This window comes from Marmota monax, unplaced genomic scaffold (genome assembly GCF_021218885.2).
Source record: "Marmota monax isolate L192 unplaced genomic scaffold, Marmota_monax_Labrador192_F-V1.1 WCK01_AAM20220418_F8-fsc00115, whole genome shotgun sequence".
Classification (NCBI taxonomy): domain Eukaryota; kingdom Metazoa; phylum Chordata; class Mammalia; order Rodentia; family Sciuridae; genus Marmota; species Marmota monax.
Genome location: NW_026694419.1, coordinates 2,370,265 through 2,394,265, shown reverse-complemented (window position 1 = coordinate 2,394,265; position 24,001 = coordinate 2,370,265). Strand labels below are relative to the sequence as shown.

The 24,001-nt window shown below is 40.5% G+C and overlaps 1 protein-coding gene across 2 annotated transcripts in view; it reads right to left on the bottom strand.

Moving 5' to 3' along the window:
- Znf704 (zinc finger protein 704) overlaps nucleotides 1-22,349 on the bottom strand; it is a 212,722-nt gene extending 190,373 nt beyond the window's left edge. For both annotated transcript variants that reach the window (XR_009224250.1, XM_046468230.2), the window contains exon 1: nucleotides 21,679-22,349. Coding sequence is in view for 1 of the 2 variants with exons in the window: in XM_046468230.2 (XP_046324186.1) it covers nucleotides 21,679-22,164 (486 nt within the window). In the remaining variant the exon portion in view is untranslated. The remainder of the gene's footprint in view (nucleotides 1-21,678) is intronic.
- Nucleotides 22,350-24,001: the final 1,652 nt, after the last annotated feature.

Below are 24,001 nucleotides of genomic sequence, written 5' to 3'. Positions count from 1 at the left end.
AACTTATGGTAGGAAGAGTTGTACAGTAATCCCATTAACATTAATACATATATGCCATATCAATCATTAATTAAATAAGTTTCTACCCCTTTAATAATATTTGTTGTGACTTTCTCTGAAATGCATTAGTTGCTTCTTTGCCTCTTCATTGCGCCTAGTAAATTCTTCTTAGTGGTGTGAGATCACCATTGTGGAAATGTCACTGAACTGTAACCTAATGATATGGCCTCAGAAGTTACTTGTCATCACATTAAATGGACTCAAGAGGTGTTATAAATATGTATGCATATTTGTAAAATTTTAATGATATATACTTTACTTCCTTCATCAACAGTTTCACTCTTGCTTCTCTTAGACATTGAATGTTAGTAGAAGGGATGTATGCTCTTCCTGCTAATTCCCAACTTTAATCTGCTCTGTGCCAAGAAAACACATAACCATACATGCTGGAACTGAGTCCTAGGAAAGAGCCAACAGGGCACTGGGTTTGTGTTTCCCACAGGATTTCCCACAGGATTAAGAACTCCTAAGAATTAATAATCATTTCTATTTTTGAGCCTCCAGAGTGTCTAGCATAGAGTTTTGCATGCGATAGCACCAAATAAAGGCTTTCTGACTCGAATTAAGTATACAAGTTATATTTTGGCATTCGTTTTGGCTACTTGAGCATTGTTAGCTTGTTTGTCTTTGTTTTAAGGTAAGTCACCAAGAACAGACTTTGCTAAATCAGTGTTCTCCATGTAAGTGACATCACCATTGTAGTCTGGAAGAATACACACAACAAAAAATCTGAAAGATGAGTGAAACTCCAGATGATTATTAGTTCCTTCTTTTTCCTTACCAGGTCTTTAAAATGTTCTACAAGTATTGCTTCTATAATAAGAAAAAGTTACATAAAACCCAAGATTATTTTAGTAGTTCTGTGGAAAACAGGCTTAAATGAGGAAGAAATGGAGGTAAAAAGGAAGCAATGAGGAGACTTCAGGAATCAGAGTGTGTAATTTCAGAAAAAAGAACAAAACACAGTGGGGAAAAATAGGCAGGATCTGGTAACAAATGAAATACAGGGAAGAAAGGAAATAGAGGACATTATCAGAGTTTATGTATGTAATGAAGTGTTTGTTCTTTCCTTTTCCATTCATTCAAACATTTACTGAGCACCCTCTTCTATACCAAGTATTTTTATTGGGTACTAGTACCATACAAAATGATGACAGAGAAAATGGGAATCAACAGGTGTTTCCTGGGGGAAGAAGGAATGATGATGATGATGGCCTGGAAATCACTGGAAAACAAGCTGAATGTCACGAGTTTGACATGAGTAAACAGAAGACTAAGCAGGAGGAGTAATAACAGAAGATGTCAGGGGCTGGGGAGGTAGCTCAGAGGTACAGCACTTGCCTAGCATGTTGTATTCAAACCCCAGCACTGCCCCATCCGCCCAAAAAGGCGCTACATGATAAAAAATATCACCATGAAACTCTACAAATACATCAGACAAATAAAGAAGGAAGATAAAGAAGATAAAATGAAGATGAGATAAAGGAAAAATTTTAGAAAGAAATTATTTTTAAATTGTCATTTATTCAATCATCTTGAACTAGTCATTTAAACTCTATGGCCCTGGTTGCCTCCTGATTAACTTGAAATAATAATGACTGTAAGGATTATAAGAACTATACTCCTCATGGATGTGAAATGATGCTAACGAATGCAAAGCACTGTAAAAACCACAAAGCACAATCAATGCTTTGCTGTCATGAATCCAAGGGTAAAAAGAAGGACAAAAGCATTCATTCCCGTTACATGTTTACCTTAAAGAGTAAAGCTCCTCTCCCCAGCGATATGCTATGAGTCCTAAGTTTTTATCCGCTTCTACTCCCTAGTGCCTTCCTGTCAACTTTACCAACTTAAAAAGACACTAAAAATACTTAGCAAAGCAAAGATAAGAGGAACTGCCTGAGCAGGGCTCTCAACTCACTGGGCTCTGCTCTGCAAGAAAATATAATTAGAGAAACTTGCCTAACTTTGACATTGGTATCGCTGTTCGAAAAAACTAACTTTCAAACAGGGATTGTAAGACAGCAACATTAAAGTGAAATTTCTTTAAATAGCTACAATTTCATTTCTCTTCATAGTAAACTGAAATCAGAATGTAAGTTACTATCTAATCCTAGCCACTAAGCTTAAGTTTAAAATTCCAGTCCATTTGCCTAGCAGGACAGAAACAAATGGCAGGCAAGAAGGAAGAAAATCTGAGCCGAGACCGGCTTTGCAAGCTGGCAAATTATTAACCACTGACAGGTCTTCACATTTGTAAATGAAAACTACATTTTATGTATCGTATATTTTCACTATTTGTGCAGTTCTCATTTCACATTATAATTGCTTATTTGACTACTTCTCCCTCTAAATTGATGTTCCAAGAAGACTATGACTTTTCTTGTTCAAAAGCATATTCTCTGCACCCAGTATTGTAGCTAGTACAAGAGAAAACACTAAATGAATGTTTTGATATCCCCTGATGAAACAGTAGAGGAAATTTAATCTATTAATTTATTTAATCTATTACTTAATCTGTTTTCTTAGTTATATCTCTTGAGTAAACGCTTTTAATTCTGGGTGTGACTATACTTTGTGTACAACCAGAGATATTAAAAATTGTGTTCTGTATATGAATTATGAGATGTAATGCATTCTGCTATCATATATAAAAATTGGAATAATAAACATAAGTTTTCAATTTTGATAACATCTAATTCACCAAAATTTTCTTTTATAATTAGTGTTATCTGGTGCTTGTCTAAAAACTCTTACCCTAAGGATGTAAAGATATTCTTTGTTTTCTTACAGAAGCTTAATAAGTTATCTTTTACACTTACATCCATGATACAGTTTGAAGTAACTGTTGTACATGGTGCAGATCATGCGTAGGTGAGGTTCTTTCTTTCCCTCCTCCATATGAATGGTCTTTCCATACTCCTAGTTGAAAAGATTTCACTGACTTTCTTTGGCAAATCATTCCAATGTGGATCTATTTTGGGATATCTATTTTGTTATACTAATCTACTTCCTTATCTTGTAGCACCAGTTTCACATTGATTAGATTACTATCAATATATAGTAAGTCCTGATATTAAGTAGAGTAAGTCCTCAAATTTCATTCTGTGGTTTTTTTGTTGTTGTTGTTGTTGTTATTGGGTTCTTTTGGTAAGACATGGCCTGAATTGCCCAGGCTGACCTCAAACTCATAATCATCCTGCTTCAGCCTCATAAGCAGCTGGGATTACAGGCAAGTGCCATCATGACCATCAAATTGTTATTTTTTAAAATTATTTCAAAGATTATGGTTATTTGGCATTTACATATACATTTAAAATCAGCTTATTTCTACAAAAAAAAAAGATCTGAGATTTCTGACTGTGATTTTCAATCTATAAGCAATTTGTAGAGAACTGACAGTTTAACCACAATGAGTTTCCTATTTGAACATGGCATATCAATTCATTTATTTAGGTCTTCTTACTCATTACTTACACATTACTGTTATTAGTGTGTCAGAAATCACACATGTTCTTCATTAATTTTATCCAGAAGAGTTTAGGGTTTTTTGTTTTGGTTTGGTTTTAGGGAGGTAGCGGGGGTTGAACTCAGGGGCACTTGACCACTGAGCCACATCTCCAATCCTATTTTTTGTATTTTATTTAGAAACAGGGTCTCACTGAGTTGTCTAGTGCCTTGCTTTTTGCTGAGGCTGGCTTTGTGCTCATGATCCTCCTGCCTCAAGTCTTTTGAGCTGCTGGGATTAAAGGCGTGTGCCACTGTGCCTGGCCAGAAGTGTTTAGTTTTTAATGCTATTGTAAATGGTATTTTTAATATCTCATTTTAGTAGTTTTTATTGATTCCTTAGGATTTCCTCTGCATATGATCATGCCATCTTGCCAAAAAAAAGTTTTATTTACATTTTTTTCTAATCTTTATGCCTTTTGTTTTTCTTGCCTTATCACATTGGTTAAAACTTCTGGGGCAATAATGAATAAAAGCATTAGAGCTGACCTCCTTGCTTTCTTGATATTGATAGAGGAAATGACATCTTGCTATTAAGTATATTGGCTGTAGGGTATATATACGTATATATAATTTTACATATACATATATATAATTTTACATATACATATATATAATTTTACATATAATTATACATTATATATGTATAATTTTAAGGAAGTTATATCCTATTTGTAATTTGCCATTGTGGGGAGGGAGGTACTGGGGACTGAACCCAGAGGCAGTCTACCACTGAGCTATATCCCAGCTCCTTTTTTTGATTTCGAGATAGTGTTTCACTAAATTGTTCAGAGCCTAAGTTGCTGAAGCTGGCCTCAAATTTGTGATCCACCTGCCTCAGCCTTCTGAGTAGCTGGGATTACAACCTTGTACCATTCTTCATCAGGAATGAGTATTGAACTTTGTTGAATGCTTTTTTTTTTTTTTTACACCTATTGGGATAATCATATGGTTTTTCCCTTTTAAACTATTAATACCGCGATTTGCACCAACTGATTATTAAGTATTTAATAAAGCTTACATTCCTGGGGGAAAAATTCGGTCATACCAAATTATAAATTTTCTTAATAGCTACATTCAATTTGTTGGTATTTTTAGTATGTTTTATCTACACTCATGAAAGTTTGTAATGTTCTTGTCATTGTATAATTTTAATGTCAAGGTCATGTTGGTCCCATAAAACATTCTGGAAGGACATCATCTTACTCTTTTTTGTAAAGATTTTTGTAAGATTTGTATTATTTCTATCTTAAGTACAGTCATTCACAGCTTAATATGCATGGTAATATGTTCTGGGTAATACATCATTAGATGATTTTTGTAATTGTGTAAACATCCTAGAGTATAAATATATAGACAGCTACAATGTCACTAAATAATATAATCTTCTGGGACAATGTTATATATGTGGTCCATGTTGACTGAAACGCCATTATGTGGTACATGACTGTATTTGATGGATTGCCCTGGGAAAGCCATCAGGCCTATGTGCAAAGGTACTTAATTATAAATTCCACTTGTTTAACAGATGGTGAGTTATTTAGATAGCCTTTAATTCTCATGATCAGTTCTGTTAATTTATGTTTTCCAAAGAATTTGCCGGTTTCACCCATTTGTCAAGTTTATTGCCATGGAGTTCCCTACTAACATAAAGTAATAAATCCTAATTATCCTTTTAAAGTCTGCAAGATCTCTAGGCTGTCCTTTCTTTCATTGTTGATTCTGGCAATTTGTGAGTTCTCTTGCCTTTTAAAGTCAGTACAGCTAGAGATTTACCTACTTTATTGAGCTTCGAAAAGAATCAGGTTTTGGTTTCATAGGTTTTTTTCTCTGTTGTTTGTCTGGTTTATATTTCATTGATTTTCTACCATATCATTTTTATTTCCTTCACCTTCTTTGTCTACCACCTTTGGAAGATTAGATAACTGACTCAAAGCGATATACTTCCCTCTAAGCACTAATTTAACTTCTACAACTTCTGTATTTGCAGGTATCAGATAAAGCTATTTCCTAAGCACCCTGTGATTTCTTCATTATCCACTAAATTATTAAGAAAATATTGGTTTCCAAATGTTAGAGAATTTTTCAGTTACATTTTTGTTACTTATTTCTAACTGAATTCCATCGTGGTTCAAAGCCTTTGGTAAGGCTTGGTTTGCCCCCTCCATTTGTATCTTATGTAACTTTGCAAATATTTGTTGTACAATTAAAAGGAATGTTTATTTTTAAATTGTTCAGTGTCGTGCTCCATAAATGTTAATTAAATAAGTTGGCTGACAGTTTTGTTCAAATATTCTATAGTATTACTTTGCGGGGGGGGGGGGGGCAGTACCAGGATTGAACCCAAGGGCACTTAACCCTTGAGCCACATCCCTAGCCCTTTTCTGTATTTTATTTAGAGACAGTGTCTCACTGAATTGCTGATGGCCTCACTAAATTGCCGAGGCTGGCTTTGAACTTGCAATGCTTCTGCCTCAGCTTCCAGAGCTGCTGGGATTACAGGCGTGGTCCAACCGGCCGGGCTTATAGTATTATTTTTTATGGCTACTAGTCCCTTTAATAATTAAGAAATCTAACTACAATTAAAATTAAAACATTCAACTATAATTGTGGATGTGTCTATTTCTCTTTCGTTATGTGGACTTCTAATATATTTTGAAACTGTTATTAGATACATAAATATTTAGGAAGCTTAAAAATTTATAAAAACAAAACCACAGCTGGGCAGAATGTTGCACTCCTGTAATCCCAGTGGCTTGGGAGGCTGAGACAGGAAGATCATGAGTTCAAAGTCAGCCTCAGCAACAGCGAAGTGCTAAGCAACTCAGTGAGACCCTGTCTCTAAATAAAATACAAAATAAGGTTGGGGATGTGGCTTAGTGGTTGAGTGCCCTTGAGTTCAATCCCTGGTACCCCACCCCTCAAAAAAATAAAACCTCATAGTTTATTTATCTTTCAGTTCTTTCAAAATTTAAGGTATCAAGTCCTACTGCTAAAAAGAAAAAACAAACAAAACATGAACTCTGAAATCCTTCTCCCCTCTTCTCTTAGTCACAGAACATAGAAGGAAGTGCAGTGGGACAGGTGGGTATGGAGAACCAGGAGGGCAGGATGGCAAGATAAGCTCCCCCAATACTTAAAATGCTATTCTTAACAGAAACTGAGATAAATAACAGGACACAAGTCTTCTTGGTAAATTGATTCTTTTTACATTATGAAATAGCTCTTATCTGTTCATGGGTTTAAGGTTCTAGGGAAAGAAAGTAGTCTCTGTTTTCCTTTTGTGTCTTTTCTTTTTTTAAAGAGGTACGTTCTCACTGCATTGCCCAGACAGGGCTCAGATTCCTGAAGTTAAGCAATCCTCCTGCCTCAGCTTCCCAAGTAACTGGGACTACAGGCACACATCAACAGGCAGGGCTTATTTTCCTACTGAAGAGGGATGGATATATGTCTTATGCCGAATTGAAAAGATGAAACAGGAGACCAAACTGAGCTTCTCCAAAGACTTTTTGCAGAAGGAACTCTATCGGCAGCAGGTCAAGGTTTTTCCCTGTCTTATCTCCATCACAACCCACTACTGATGCAGGACTCTAGCAACTATCCAGAGTAATGGATTGTGATAGCAGAAAAAGGGATAACAGCTACAGGCCTACTTCCTGGAGTTAACTTCCATGCCATTCTGGCCTATCACAATTTTATATCTCCACCCTGGACAATGCTTCCCCAAGGATGCCAACAACACCAAATACATACAAATGATATTTATAGTGTAGTTTGAGTTTTTCTTTATTTTCTTAATATAAAATTTTTAAAAATTTTTTTTAGTTGTATATGGACACAATAACTTTATTTTTTTAATGTGGTGCTGAGGATTGAATGCAGTGCCTCACGCATGCTAGGCAAATATTCTACCACTGAGCCACAACCCCAGCCCCTAAACTTCTGATCTTGTATTTTTCAGTACAATAACCCGAGAGGCTCTCATTTTTACACTCTGTTCTCAGCCTCGTGAGCATCTCAGGGATAAGTCAGTGGCAGCTCCACATCTGCACAATAGAAATACTTTCACCCCACACAATGACTGTAACTTTACCTTTTTGTACCTTTTTTTTTTTTTTTGACTGAAAAAGTGAACAGGATAAGAAAAGCAACAAAGAGAGGTTAAAAGAGGTCATGGTTGGTGAAAGGGTCACAGAGAAACGAGGAGAGTCGGGCCGGTACGTTTGTATACAGATAAGGACTTCTGACCCAAACGTCTACTTCTAGGACACTGGCTCACTTTTCACATAAGAACCACTCTTCAGGGCTGGGGTTATGGCTCAGTGGTGAAGTACTTGCCTAGCACATGTGAGTCATTGGGTTCGATCCTCAGTACCATATAAAAATAAATAAAGGCATTGTGTCCATCTATAATTAAAAAATAAAACAAAACACTCTTCTTTGGATCATGCTAGGCCTACGCTGCATACAGGTGTCTCTCTCTCTCTCTCTCTCTCTCTCTCTCTTTCTCTGTGTGTGTGTGTGTGTGTGTGTGTATGTACATGCACTTGCATATGTGAGTACAATAACACATTTGTTTGTATAAAAATCTCCAGATAGTGATGAATAGCACGATTTTAATACTAAAACTTCTATACTCCTTCCATGCTGTTTGGGATGCATGTCTGAAGCAAAATCTTGAATTCTTACTTTTCAAAACCCTTTACTTCTGCGTGGTTCACTGACACAACTCTAAACGAGAGCTTCCTCTGAGTACCTGGACCACTGTTCAGATTGCTAATGGAGAAGGTAGAAAAGGGAGGGTTCTGTTGACAATGTGTTTGATCAGGGCAAACCTACTTTGTTGATCACTGTCAGTGTTGAAATAGAGAAAATAAAATAGAGTACAGCAGGGGATGTGCATCTGATCCTGGGTCCAGTCTTCTGCAGTTTCTGGATCTCTCTGAGCTTTGTTAAACATCACAAGTATGTAGTCTAGTATGTGTGAACATATATGCTGGTCTTTTGTATGCTGTTTTTGGGCATTTGTTGTTTGCAAACTTCCTTTTCTATTGAAAGAAAGATAACCAAAGCATGTTTGTCAAAAGATTCTGTACATGGCAAAGGATCTAAATATAACTGTGGGCATCTTTTCTCAGGTTGGGATCTTGATCTGTACTCTCAGGATGTTCCTTCCCTGTTTACTATTTGGACTAAGAGCTTTTGTCCTGAAAAGTAGAATCCTGGTCTTAGCCAAAACATCAACGTGCTTAATTCTTGGGGTACCCTAAATGCTAAAAACCTGAATAAATTAAGAACTCTCTAGCTCTCATTTCCTATCCATACCTCTGGTTGAGGTCCATTCCTTATTATATTCATGTCAAACATTTTCACTGCTAGCTGTGTTTGAAACAACTCTGATGCTGTTCTCAATCCTGGAGTAGAGAGAAATAAGGGGTGGGTGGTAGGAAAGGGAGCTTCCCTATAGAAACTAGAAGTGGGAGACAGGAAAGAAGAATGTCTACCTAATTCATTCAGCAACTTGTCTGTGATGCTAGAAACTGATGTCAAAGTAACCAGAGATTATCTAAGAGGATGTAGACTGGATGTAATTCAATTCCACAGTTACTACTAGGAACTAAGGCTTTATCTTGAATTTACAAGAAATTCAAGGACCCACGGAAATAAGGACCCACTGTTGTCCTCTCTCTGATTCCTGAACTGTAGGAGACCGGTCCCCCTGGGCTGTGGTGACTCCAACACTGGAGCATACTTATCAGATGGCTGATCTTGTTGGACTGGATTCTTCTTTTTCCTCATATCCCCTATTCCACACATGCTGAACCTCTAATCTCTGTTTTAGCTTCCTGAAAAAACACAATGAATAAACAAGATTTCTTGGCAGTGAAAACCAAGAAAAACACCAGTGCAGCTGTGAGTCCGTAGTATTTAGAGCAAGTATGCAGGAGTAACTGCCAGTGGGCACTGGGCTTCTTTTAGGGGTGAAAGAAATGTTCAATGGGGCTGGGGATGTGGCTCGAGCGACAGCGCACTCGCCTGGCATGCGTGCGACCCGGGTTCGATCCTCAGCACCACATACAGACAAAGATGTTGTGCCCGCCGAAAACTAAAAAAATAAATGTTAAAAAATTCTCTGTGTGTCTCTCTCTCTCTCTTAAAAAAAAAAAAAAAAAAAAGAAATGTTCCAATATTAGATTACGGTGATGATTGCACAACTGTGACTGTAATAAAGAGTGCTGAATGATATACCTTAAAGGAGACAGTGAGGGCTGGTGAATTCTATCACAATCCTGTGGCTGAGAGAAAGACACAGACAGATGGAGGAGCACTACATTTGAAGTGTTCTGGAGCCCAGGCCTGGTGACTTTCCCTTCTCTACCAACATGATCTCCCTAGGTGTTCTCATCTAATCCTAACACTCTCGATACTGTCTGAGAGCCGTGACTTCTGAAGTTCTGTCTCTAGCTTTGTCTTCACCACAAAACTCCAGCCTACCTGACATCTCTACTTGCAGGTGTAACAGTATCTTCAACTTGAAATAGTTAAGACAGAACCCCCTGATTCCTCTTTCCAACCTGTATCTTCTTTCTGTAACATACCACCATGCACAAATTTTACTGTCCCCCCAACTAGAATGTGAACAGGGGCCCTCCCCAAGACTGACTCTCCTCCGTGTCCTCGGTGCAGACAAAGACTAGAAGCTCAGTGAATATTTTTTTTTTTTCCAATGAAACAGCCATGTAATTGAATGACATAGCAAAAGAAAGAATGAAAGAAAAGGAGGGCAGAAGGAAAAATAAATGAATTATCAGTCTATCACTGAACTTAACCAAGATCTTTGAGGCATCTTAATTTTAACACATAGACAGGCATAGTTTACAAACAATGAAAACTATATCATTTCTATTATAATTTCTAAAGCAAGAATAATTTCCCCCAAATAACCTCTGTGCTAGATTGAAAAAAAAAATCAAATACAGAAATCAATATGGGAAATGGAGAGAAACACATACTGGAAAAGAGATCTCTGTTGGCATAAGAATAAAGAGTGAAAAGTACTGCTGTCACTCAATAGACAACTAAAAGCACATTTTCAGAACCTATTATCACCCACCAAATACTCGGATAACAAGAAATGCAAATAGAAGCCCCTACTCTTGGGTAATTTCAAATCTTCCCTTTCCCATAAGCACCTCTTTCTCCCCACCCCACCCCCAAGAAAACTTCAGGCTTTACACAGTTCAGGTGTCCATTTTTCCCCTTTTCTGAGAACTTTTACTATAAACATTAAATGATAAAACAAGAATGTCAAGTAGACATTCTTCACATAGTTGTTTCTGTAAGTTCTATGATCCTATTCTAATATTTCCATTATTTTTTTAATATTCTGTGAGATCAGTTTTGAGTTGGAAGTATACAAACCTGCTAGTTATAAACATTTTCAAAAGCTTGTATTTAAAAAAAAAATCTTCTTTAAACTTTGGATCCTAACTCAAATTAATAGAAATTACTAGAATTTGATTTTCAGTAAGCATTTGCAGCTGATTTGCAAAGAATTTACACGCTACGGGAAAGCATTTATGACAACCTACGAAAACTGTATTTCACATTGTTTTAATTTATAATTGACTCCAAAATAAAGTCTCCTCTCTCCTTAAAATTCCATTGTTGCTTAGGTACCAATTCCAATTATTTTTTAAATCTGTTGGTCCCAACTGTTTTCTGAAATGTTTGACAAATATCTATGTCATTTGATATAAAATTACCTCATATATATTTCTTTCTGCAGAAACTGCCCCATTTGTCTCGGAGGCTTATTTCCCACAACTATGAAATGAAAATAATGATATCCTCCTTCGAAGAGATTATCAAGAGGGTCAAATGAGGTGAGCAATGAGAACCTTCCTTAAATTGTAATGCACTGAATGCTGGGGAATACAGAAATAAAGTTTAACAATACCTAATAAAAAGACCTAGCACATGGTATTCAGTGTTCACAAATGCTTAACCCCGGTATCTATAATAAGTCAAAGTGTTGTTGACCGATGCTATGTCAATCCTAATATCCTAGTAAATTTCAATATTCTTTTCATTTAGGCTGTCCCAGCATTTTCAATCATTTTTCTTTTAGAATGTGAAAAACAGATTAATAAACACACTTTCCTGGGTATAAACACCTCGTGGATTTTAGCTCCCTTGACACTCTGTAATTCTGTTATGATCACACTTCTCCCTCTGTCTCAACCACTAGACCTACAGTTGGAGCCTGGTCTGTGGAAGGGAAGGCAGAGCTCCCTACTAGTTTCTCAACTTCACACGTGAGAACAGTGTTCACAGCTAAACAAGTGAAAATCTACCACATGAAATATTCCTTGTTCTAGAAACTTGATACTGAAGAAGTTATCACCTTTATGAGGAAAAATATTTCAAAGCTTGCATGGCCCGATAATAACACTTAAACTCTTCTCGGTGCTTTTAACATTTGCTTAGCACATTTTGTTTGTTTAGAGACAGTCTATATTGCCCAGGCTGGCCTCAACCTCCTTGGCTCAGGCTTCAGTGACCATCCCACCTCAGGTTTCCCAGTAGCAGAGACTATGTTAGTTATTTATCTCAAGCTCTGAGAAACTTTCCACGACTTTCTCCATTGAGAAGAGGAATTAGGAAGCCAAAATAATTCCCAAAGGAAGGGTTCTCTGGAGGATCTGGGGAAGCCTCTGTAGCCCAATAAATATGGAAATGCCACTACCTATGTTCAGTACCCTAAAAACTCAAAATGGCCCTTTGCATATATGGTGTTATATTACTCTAATTTTCTGTTTGAAATATTTGATAACTTAAAAAAACTCTCTCTATTTTTAACTGGAATTTCCCGAAGTTGATTAGCCACAAAGTTTTCCTTGCTCTCCTTGGACATCTCCTTTAATAGTGGAAGTAGACACACTTTGGGCTGCCTATCCTCTTCTACCCCAAAATGCCCCTTTTTCCAAACAAGAGACCAAGCCCCAGACACCAGTGCAAAGGAGGATGGGAAGATCAAGCCCATACCCTAGAAAGCCTCAGTCACATGCGAGGCAGAGGTGGAAGGGGACATCACTTTATTTCTACAGCAGCTTTCAACAGCAATGTTCAGTGGGGGTAGGAGCATTTTCCTACCCTTTTGGATGGTAGCCAGGTTTTCTCCAATACCAAGAGCTATACGTCTGAACAGACTGATGAACACAGGAGATGGAATGTCTCTGTCCTTTTTGCACAAGTAGATAAATGACTCACAACCTCCTGAGCTGAAAGAGAAGATTAAAGCTCACTGCATATTACCATGGAATACCACAGAGTTCAGATGAATGGAGTCACTTTAGGAAGCAGATCTCTAAAATACCTCGAGAGCATGAAACAGGGAGGAGGCTGGAACAGCCAAAATAACTTTTTAAAAGTTTAAAGGATTTGGGATTCTTGAACAAAATCTTCAAATAAATCCTCTCCAAAACCATAAAGGAAATAAACTGCCATCCAAGTCTAATTTGGGTAGATCTCTGGGCTATATTTAGTAACAATTACCAATGAGGGAATAATATTATCCCAATTTTTGAAATAACCCTAAAGGCATAGAGGTATTAAGTAACTTGATAAGGCCACAGAACTAGCAGATAGAGAAGCCAGAATTTGAACCCAGAGCCTGTGCTACATAGCTGCTTCTCTCTTTTTTTAAAGTTGTGTTAACTTTTTTAAAAAATATATTTTTATTAGTTATTGATGAACCTTTATTTATTTGTTTATATGTGGTGCTCAGAATTGAACTCATTGCCTCACACATGCTAGGCAAGCACTCTACCACTAAGCCATAACCCCTGCCCCTACCTAGCTTCTTGATCTTCAAAGAGGTAAGAGTGAGGTAGGGGTACCTTGGTGGGATCCCTTGCTTTGACTCAAGCCTGTTCTCTGGCATCTTACCAATAAGCCCAAGATGAAGGTCAATTATCCTGACCACAGGTTTTATCAAATGATATTTCAGGGTACATAATCTTTCAAAAGACTGGATTTAATTTGAAATGTTGGAGTATTTTTGACATTCACTTATTTCCACTAGCCACCCAATTAGTCTCAATTACCGAGATATGACTTTCATTTTACCTTCCATTATGACAAGAATATAAGGAAAGCAAGCATGCTCCTTGCAACCTCTGGGTGAAGCATGCAGACCATGCTAAGTCAGCCCTTGGGGCAATACCAGGGTGGCACCTTCACCTCCTTTTCATCTGAAGGCCCTGTGGTGTCCTGCAATATGAATGAACCCCTCTTATATGCTTCTGCAAAGTTCTAATCCCCAAATACACTTTCTCCTTCAAAATTTAAGAGCCAAACCTTTCTATCCTTCATATAAGTTCTAGATTTTCCACAATAATATCTTCAATGAAGTGTATGAACTTAATCACCTTAATTTCACTACCACGTATTTCAATGTTATACTCTGTTCCATTTCACACAGTAAATAGGTTATTTGCCAATTCAGTGATTTAAAATTATTCTTTGGTGAACCAGGAATTACCTCCTGGTCATGTCATATCATTGTCTTCATATAGATTTTTTGGCTGCAATTGTTGTAAGGTATATGTCAAAGTTACATCTCAAATTGTGGTGGTCCAGTGAGCTGTCTGGGAATATCTCATCATGATCTTATTAAAGGCAAAGAAGACAAAGGACTTGGAATATTTATACGATTTGGCAAGACTGTTATGATAGACTACGGGTCCCCTGAAGATGACAATAAGCCCTTATTTTCTGTTGCTTCCCACCTGTGTATCAGAAACACTGTAAGAAGTGGCCTTCAATAAATATCTCCTAACCAAGAAAGTAAATAGAAACAGGGACCGAAAACCCAGAGGAAATCATCCTTGTTTCAATAACATGGATTTGCTAAGCCAGGGGTTAGTTATGGAAGTTTTCAAGTATTCAGAAAGTCTAATGGAAACCATGCATGTACCTGAAAATGATATTGCACAGGGCAACTAAAAGGTCAAGTTTCTTTGACTTTTTGCAAGCATTACATCAAGTCATTGTGACAAGACTGTTTCATACAGATCACAGGTTCTGATATTGCACATTGGAGGAGGGAAGAATAGGCTCCCACTCCTTTTCCCTCCAAGTCCCTCCTGAGGTTGGAGAACACATTAATCTGTCAGATGGATACTAATTAATAGAGTCCCCAGATTTTTAAAGAACCCAGAAGCCACAGGGCTGTGGCTTTCTCTGGCTCCTTCAAAGAGGCAAGGATAAGCAGATTCAGGATGGAGCTTGACTTGTTTTTTGCTAATGTTTAAAGGATTTGGGATTCTTGAACAAAATCAAGAATGTTATGGGACATTCCATGCAACTGATAGTATAATGTTGAAAGAGAAGAGATCCTAGTTAATGCTTGACTATTAATTATGTCTTCTAGGCAAATTTGCCAGGGAGCACCACCAGAGGGATCAGGGGTGCTGGCTCACAAGGAAGTGCAGCTCTTTTCCAATTTGTTACCATTCTCTATGTGTTCCTTGGAACTCTCACAGGGCAAGGGGACAGGCACAGGTAGGATTCATATAGGGTCCCACATATCATACCACAGCCACATGTAAGGCAGCCTCTACCTGAAAAACTTTATGAAGAACAAGCATTCCAAAAGTAGAAGTTCATAAGCAGTGAGTGCCGGAACATTTCAGAAAATTGTGATTCTTTATCTATAGCTCTCAGGGAGTGAACTACAGATTGCTCTTAGGCACAAGGAACTGACCCAAAAAATGTGGGTGGTATCTCGGGGATAGTAGAGCAGCGCACTAGTAAAGCCCCACCTAATCTTCTGGCACCCCATCCCAAGCTAGACAAAGCATTCTATCTACCCTGCATAGTCTGGGTGCCCTCAGTGGTCAAGCAAAGGGCTTGTATTACTAGATAATCTATTTCCTTTCCAATTCCAGCAGCCTTAATTCAATGAATGACAACTCTGTCTGGTATCTTACACATATGCCTTTTTCATGAGCCAAGAAAGAGACAAGACAGACCATTTGCAAGACACATACTTGTTAGCAAATTGGAATGCAGTGTTTGCTGCAGAGTCCCTGCCAAAGGCTCCTTAAAGTCACTTGATACTGAAGAGATAATCTAATAGATGTGTTAACCACCCCTGAAGTCCTGACATATAGGAAGCAGATTCCATTTGATTAATATTTATTGAGCACTGAAAGTGGGAACTCTGATATATTATCACCTAATTTTAAAGCCATTCTTTCCCAGCTTTTCAAATCTTTCAGTGGGAGCTGGTGGGTAGAGGGAAGGGTGCAGGGGTTAGGGCTCAAACCCAGTGCCCTACCATGATAGGCAAATGCTCTACAACTGAGCTACATTCCCAGGCTGATAAATGAAATCTTGATAGAACTTTTGGCAGTCTTTTGTTTAGGTTTTTCCTAAGTTTCTTAAACCAATAAACTATCATTTCAGAAAAATGATAATGTTCTCTGTAGATTCTTGGGTTCTGATTCCTAAACTGCTAATGCCCTATTGAGGAGCACAGTTCTAGGCCTTGTTATCTTAGCCCCTTACTGTTTTGCCTTCACTGAATAGCAACTTATTATTCTATCTGTCCTCTATTTGACAGGGTCTTTGTGTTTTTTTTTTAAATTAAACTGTAGTTGAAGGTAGTGTTTACTGTGCTACTTAATATTTCTCATACAAGGGTCCAAGAGGTATGGGGACATGTGGGGAGGAGTGTGTATGTACCCCAGGAATCTTATCAAGGCAGATAAATGTATAGCTTCCTTTGCTCAGAAACTGAAAACCATGTAATACAAAGTTGTTGTTCTTATTTCATTTAAGGCCTAAATTAGTGTCTACTAATATAATCAATCAATAAACTACAAATACTTGTTAGCATCAATTCTTTTATTCCCTCAACCATGGGCAAGGAATGGGCAATATAAATGCCAAATACATATGAGGAAGTTCAAGGGCTGTATTTAAAATCCCCAGCTATAGATGCAAACCTATGCTTCCCACTGCGGCCATCTATCTGGAGTGTGATATTTCACCTCTAAATCAGTACTCTTTCTTGGAGAATAGGGCCATGCTGACTCTCAAGTCAGAAGTTCTCCTAAGATCCTTCTTCACATATTTAGTACAGTTCCTTTCTCATAAGGTTCTGCAAATACTCGTTTTAATATTATTTCGGAAACTATTGCCATTTTTTCATTCCTATGTTTTATTGATTTTATTGGATTACCCTTTGTTTTCTTCAGTTCACTGACCCAGGAGGTCTTCACCATCTCTCGCCCCACCCATTCCTGTCCTCACTATTCTTAGATCCCATATCCCATCAACATACTCATATCCTTGACGACTTCCTCCTTTCCACTGCTCACCCACCTGGTGAAACCCTGCCCCTGCTGAACCCAGCTCTCTGCTTTCTCTACAGGAGGCAACACAGTGTAATGCACAAGGGTGCCAGCCCTGCAATTAGACTGCCCAGGGTGCAAACTGCTGCTCTGCCACCTAACAGTTGTGCATCTTCAAGTAAGTTAGTTATGCCTTTTGTAAAATAAGACTGATAACAATAATACCTGCTGGCTATGTTACAGATATCCACAGAGATGTAATGAAGTTTAAACGAGTTTACACACGTCAACTTGTACCGGCCACGGTAAGCACTTAATAAAAATTAGCTGGGATTATTTTTATGATTATTACTTTATGCTTGAGGCAACAGAATGTTGGGAAAAATCACATACCCAGACAGACTGCTTACACTACAAATGCAGAACCACAAACCTTGGATGGGTCCTTGATACTGTCTGGCAACTCTATGTGTGTCTCCCTAGCATATTTACTCTCCTGCTCTGCCATGCACTATTTCATGCTTTCAACTCCTACTTCAAATCTCCCTCACCCTTAGTCCCTTTCTCTTCTCCTGCATGGGGAAAACAGAGGCCACTCACCAAGTACTACTTCATCTCACCATCATCTAATATAGAAAATATACCCACATTTTGACTTGTCTTCTCTACTATCTCTCCATCTCAATGGAAGAAGAGTCCAAAGGCCAACCCTCTACTTGGGTTCTAGATTCTTCTCCTATTTTCCCCTAAGAACTTTCCTCCTACAATTACTCTGCTCCTCTTTGCATATCTGGTTTCTCCCTAAGGTAATCACCCATGACCCTCATCTTTGGATATTCAGGACCTTGTATGATCCCTCCTCTAAGTGTGAGTGGAATCTGCGACTCACTTCTAACCAAAAGAATATGCCAAAGACGATGGAATCTGCTCCTGCAATTACACTGTATTATGGAAGACTCCATCTTGCTAGCTTCTCCTTATTGAAGCCCACAGGACAAATAGCTGCAGGACAGACAGGGTGAGGTTGAGAGGCTGCAGGATCTAAGGACATCTTCCAGGTAATAGCCAGCAAGAAACTGGGACCCTCAGTCCTACAGATGCAGGGGAATGAACTCTGCCTACAGCCCAAGTAAGTGAAATCTTCCCTGGTCAAACTTCCAGATGAGAACTCAATCCACTTAACCCCTTAAATTCAGCCTTGCGAGACCGATGGCGGCAGGCTCAGTTAAGCTGACACCAGGCTCCTACTTCATTGAAACTGTGAGAACTACTTTAAGGCAAAAACTTTATGGTAATTTGTTACACAGCAACAGAAAACTAATACACTCACACCCTTCTAGATAATTTCCATCATGCTCTAGTCACTATAGTCTATTGCATCTCATTTTAACAATAAAAACAAACCTAGACATAGGCCCTCTACCTATTCCCTCCTTCTCTGTTCTCCAAGAAAACCTGTCAAATTTTTTTTTCATAAATCCCCTTACATCCTCAACTCCCATTTGCTGCTAGCTCTTTTAGTCACATCATAAACTTCCTCTATCAAGGATAACCCTAAGTGCCATATTGAATAAGAAAAAGTCTCTTTCTTACTCAATATCCCTGCAATATTCAACAGGTTCATTACACACCACTTTTTGGAATTATTTCTTCTCTTGGTATAGTGGACTTTATATTTTTTTATTTGGATGCTGCCTGTCAACCATCTTCACTGGCTTCTCCTAGACCCAAACTTACAGCATCCTGTGCCCCAGCACCTGCTCAAGGTTCTCTTCTCTTGCCCAGTGGAACTACCTATGCATTGGGCTTTAAATGACATCAACATGTTGATGGCTCCCAAACCTCTCTTTCTAGCCCTGACCTCTTCCTGGCTCCACATCCTACAGCCACTGGCCTAACTGCAATCTTCATTCAGAGGAAAGAATCATCATCTCACACTTAAGATGTCAAAAACAAAACGTTTGATTTTTGCTCTCCCAGTTTTCCCAATCTCAGTGAATGGCACAACTAACCACTCTTTATATCAGGGCCTCATCCTGGATTACCTTCCTTTCCTTTACCTCATCACCCAATCCATCAATAAGTTCTGGCAGGCTGCTCTTCACAATGAATGCAGAATTCATCTCAACTCCACTCTTGCCGTCCTCTAACTCCAAGCAGTCCTCACCACTCAGTGGACTGCAGCAGCCATAGCCACCTAACTGATCTCTCTGCTTCCACTGCTGCTCTCTATTCACACAGCATGATCTGAGAAATGCAAATCACCTGGTAAGCTTTTACTGCCAAAGACTTTCCAGAGACTTCACACTCGACCTCAAAAAGGCCCACCTTTTCTATGTTGCTGACCCAGACCTGCTTCTGTGAAATACTGCCTTCCTACCAAGTTCCTGCCACAGTCATGTCTTCCTCCTTTCTACTTCAAGACTTGCAATTGTGATTCTCGGTGCCTGGAAAGACCTTTTCCCCCCAAGCAAATCCTAGATCTCAGATCAAACGTCTCTTCCTAAGAGAGATGGTCCCATGTTCGCTTTTCAGCCCAGACTCTAGGATATTAATTCCGTCAGAGCATTCATCAAAATCTCACGTGTCATAAATAAGTGAACATATATATAAGCATATCTTTGATTGTTGTCATGACACCTCTCATTCAATGTGAGCATCAGGAAGATTCCCCATTGTGTTTGAGAATGGCACCTGGCACACAGTAGGTGCTCAATAAATATTTGTTGAACTAATGAATGCATGAATACAACATGTTTTCATTCTGTTTTGAAAAAATTTTTTTGTAGTTGTAGATGAACAACATACTTTTATTTTGTTTATTTTTTTTTAATGTGGTGCTGAGGATTGAACCCAATGCCTCACACATGCTAGGCAAGCACTGCCACTGAGCTTCTGCCCCAGAACCTGTTTGCATTCTTATATGCATTATAACAAAATTCTTTGATATTCCAATACAAAATGTCTTCAGATGGAGTGTCATAGTGTCTTTAAAGCAATTGTTTTTAAAAGGAAAAAAAGATAGTTATATCTCAACGCATTTATTATATAAGTTTCTGAAAAGCTGTGAGCCAAGCAATGTTATAAATTTGAATGGATTTTTAAAAATTGGAGGTGTGAAAAAATCTTTTTTTGATAATGTCAACTATCACACCCTAGATATTCTGTTTTTATACTGTTGATTTTTTCCTACATTGAGTTTGCTTTGATCACAGAGCATAAGTTATTGTTAATTTTTCTATTATAAATTGTGCAATCACTATTCAAACCACAAGACACATTTTCAGTATGTCTGAACAAAAATATTACGGAGTCACTACTCTTATTATTCAGTGTCACTGATACCATGTGACTTAATTCAAATCCAGCTATATCCTGTGGCCATACAATACAGGCTTTTCAGCAGACCATGGTAATGAGTGTGGTCACAGTCCAGATTCCAACAAGCAGCTGTCAAAAACTATCATCCCAAATGACTATTTGCTGAACATTTCTCACTCTCAGAGATCAAACTTCCAGGGTGGTCTGGGAAAGAAATTTGTGCCCAAATCTATTCTCAGTCTATTCTAATTGCTAATGTTTAACATTTCTTTGGAAATACAATTTCATGCTTCAGCAGCTGATTTTCATTTTGGGGTGGGGGGGCAAGAATCAAAAGATTTTTTTTTTAAATTAGTCTCTATTAAGCTCACTTGTTTGTCTTTTTTCCTCTGGAAATACCTCTTGAAAACTCCCAAGAAATAGTTATTCAGCTGATTTTAAGAACCACTCTTGAGAAAAATCACTCACTTCATCGCTTACCACTTGCTGCCCTCAAAACTTCTTAGCAACATACACGGTGCATGAACCTCAACGTGGTTGGCTTTGTCCAATCGCATGCCTGAAAGCCCAGCCAGTCAGTTGTGTAATAATAAACCCCTTATCTCCTGAAGATACACAAACGGAAAGATCTCCTGGTGCTTCAGTGCACAGGGGGACTTCGCTAGAATTCTCAGCTGAAACGTCCATTTTAAAAGCCAAATCCCTCTCCTCCAACCGCCCCCCTCCCCACTTTTCGATTTCCCTTTTCCTCCTTTGCAATTTTGAGGTGGGGAAAATGCTAACCCAGGTCGAGCTTAAACACGGGAGAACGAAGGGAAATGCCAAAAGCTGCTAGCAAAATGCATGCGGAAACCAATGGCTTGTTTTTTGCTGCACTGGGCTTACCGGTTCCCTCACAAGTGCCTGCGTGGAAAGTCATCAACAATTGTTCTCGGGTGAAGGAAGGGGTTGCGAGATTGACAAGAAAAGCTGCTCCATAGTTGCAATAAGCTTGAATAGTCCTCAAAATAAGAAGGGTTCAGTCTAGCATCCTTAGGAAGAATAAAACATCTCACCACCACCATCCCACCTCGCCCGTCCTCACCAGGCGCAAATCGTCACCCACCTCGTCCGACCTCCAAGTTCCCCTGCCTACCCTGGAGAAGTGTCCTTTCCTCACACCCACACAAGACAAGAAACCCGACCCGGCCTATAAGCAAAGCGGGAGAGGCCGCCTCGGAGAGGTGCAGGGGGCCGGAGGCGCAAGCAAATCAACAGTTCCCTCGCTCTGCCCCGCGCGGCCGCCGGCGCCGCCTGACACACCCCTCCCGGCCGGGTCTCTAGTCCTTGGCCTCAGCCAGGCGCCTTGCCCTGGGGTTCGGAGCCCAGGCCAGTCCCCCTCCCCGGTCCGGCGAGTCCCACGAGCGCCACCGCACCCAGCACGCACCTTCAACGCGCCCCGGGCCGGGCCCTTGGGGACCGCACGACCCGGTCCGAGGGGCACGAAACGCTCCTCGCCATCCTCGTCGTCGTCGTCGCCGTCCACCACCTCGACGACCACCTCCTCGTCCTCGTCTTCCTCTTCATCCTCCTCCTCCTCCGCGCCCCCTCGGGGCTTCTCCTCCACCCTACCGAGTCCCCTCCGCCGCCTGCTCCCGCCTTCTTCGTCCTCGTCTTCCTCCCCCAGAAGCAGCAGCACCGGCGACGAGGCGGCAGCTCCGGCAGCGCGCGGGGGGCCGGTCCCGGCGCTGCGCGGCGGCGGCAGAGGTGGCCTCCAGCTCTCCGGGACTGGGCCCGGGCCCGGGGCAGGGGGCGGGAGTCCGTGCAGGGCTGCTTCCTGGGCGGGCGCGGACGCCGGCCCAGCCGGCTGCAGCGCGGCGCCCCCGCGGCGGCTGCCCAGGCTGGAGCGCTTGGCTAGACGCCGCGCCTGCATGCCTGAGCGCGGAGCTGCGGGCCGCGGCGTGGAGCCGGAGAGTTTGTCACCTCCTCTTCCTCCTCTTCCTCCCCAGGCGGTAGCTTTGGCTGCAGGCGCCCGGGTCGCGGGGCGGCGAGGGGCTGCTGGAGCCGCCTCCCTGGGTTTTGCGGCTGCCACTGGTCGCAGAGGCGCGGGCGCCGCCTTCGCTGGACCGGCCCGCGGGGACGCCGGCGGCCGGCGGCTACGGCGGGGCGGCGCGGCGGCCGCGGGCGGGGGTGGGTGTGAGTGAGCGGCGCGCTGCCGCCTCCGCCGCCGCCGCCGCCCGGGAGCCGCGGGCCGCGCTGCGCTCCATGCGGCCGGCGGCCGGGCCGGCGCGCGCCTCTCCCGGCCCGCTGCGCCCGCGCGCTCCGGGCCTACCGCTGCCGTCCCTGGGCGCGAGCTGTTTGTGTGGTGTGTTTTCCACCACCGCCCCCCTCTTCTCGAGCCATTCCTCGCAACCCTCCGGTCCCCCCGTTCAGACAAAACCCGGACTGGATTTAGTTTTCCTACCCACGGTCTCCAAAAATCTGGCCCTTTGAAGCAGCTTGCACAGACGCCCGGGCTAACCCTTAACCCCTTACTCTGCACGAAGGAGCATAGACTTGTTGGAAGTAAGGTGGTCGGTCAAGTTAGACTTTGAATATAGAGATTTGCTGAAAGTCGTTTTAATGGTCACTAATGTGCATTGGCAACTACACTGAGCTTATGTAAAGTTGAGGGAAAGTGTGCCAATCTGAGGTTTGGGGTCAATTACCAGCATGAATCTTCAGTCATTTTGAATTTTTGAAACACTCTTCTGTCAATGTCTACCAATCTCTCAATGGTGAGCACACCATTCTAGGCCTTGCCTTTGAGCACTTGTGGACCTGCTAAGTCTAAGCCATTCAGCTTTGACTTTTTACATTTCTACCCTGAGTTGCTGATTGTAACAACTAACTCCCAGAAAACTTGCTCTCACCATTCAATCTGTAGGTTCTGCTGGCACCGTCCAGGCCTTTGAAAAAACACACTGGGGGAGAGTTCAAGATGTTTGAGTTTGTTATTTCAAAATATTTAACATGAAGTAAGACCAAGCCTAGAAATCAAGCACATAATCAGTTTGCCATGAACAACTTGGCCACTTTCTGAGGATTTTTAGGTGTGACAATGAAGAGTTTTACTATCTACTATTGTTTGGAGTTAGGCCATGTAGTAAACCTACTCTTGACATTCAAATCATACCCCCCAAATCATCCCAGTTGAAGAAGCCTGGGGATGATCTAATTCATCAAATACATTGGCAGGCACTTCTGTGAGGCTAGAGTAAAAGGTGTCCTCACGCTATGCTAATTATTGTTAGAGATTTAACATTAACATCAGGTGACCTGATAGACCCTTAAAGGGGACTCATTACACATGCTGTCTTATGGTGTCTTCCAACTGTTGAAGAGGAATGTTGACAAAATTCTAAAATGAACTTTTTGTTCTCCATGAATCAGAGTAGCTTCCTGATACACCTATTTCAGGTAATGACACTCATTATAATTATTCAGGCCCAAAATAGCAATATCATTTTAACTCCCTTCTCTCCCTGATCCCTAGAAGCAATTGCCCACAAGTCCAATCTATTGTTCTTTCTGAAATGCCTTTTGAATCCACCCCTTCTTTTCTATACCCAAAAGCTCTTACAGCATTTCATGACACCAAAAGTGAAAGTTTCTAAATTACAAAAATCCTGTTTCTCATCCACGTACCCTCCCATGCCCCACTTCACACACCACCATGGGTTATATTCTCCAAACCCCACGTAGATCATGGCGTTTTCTGGTTGAACTTT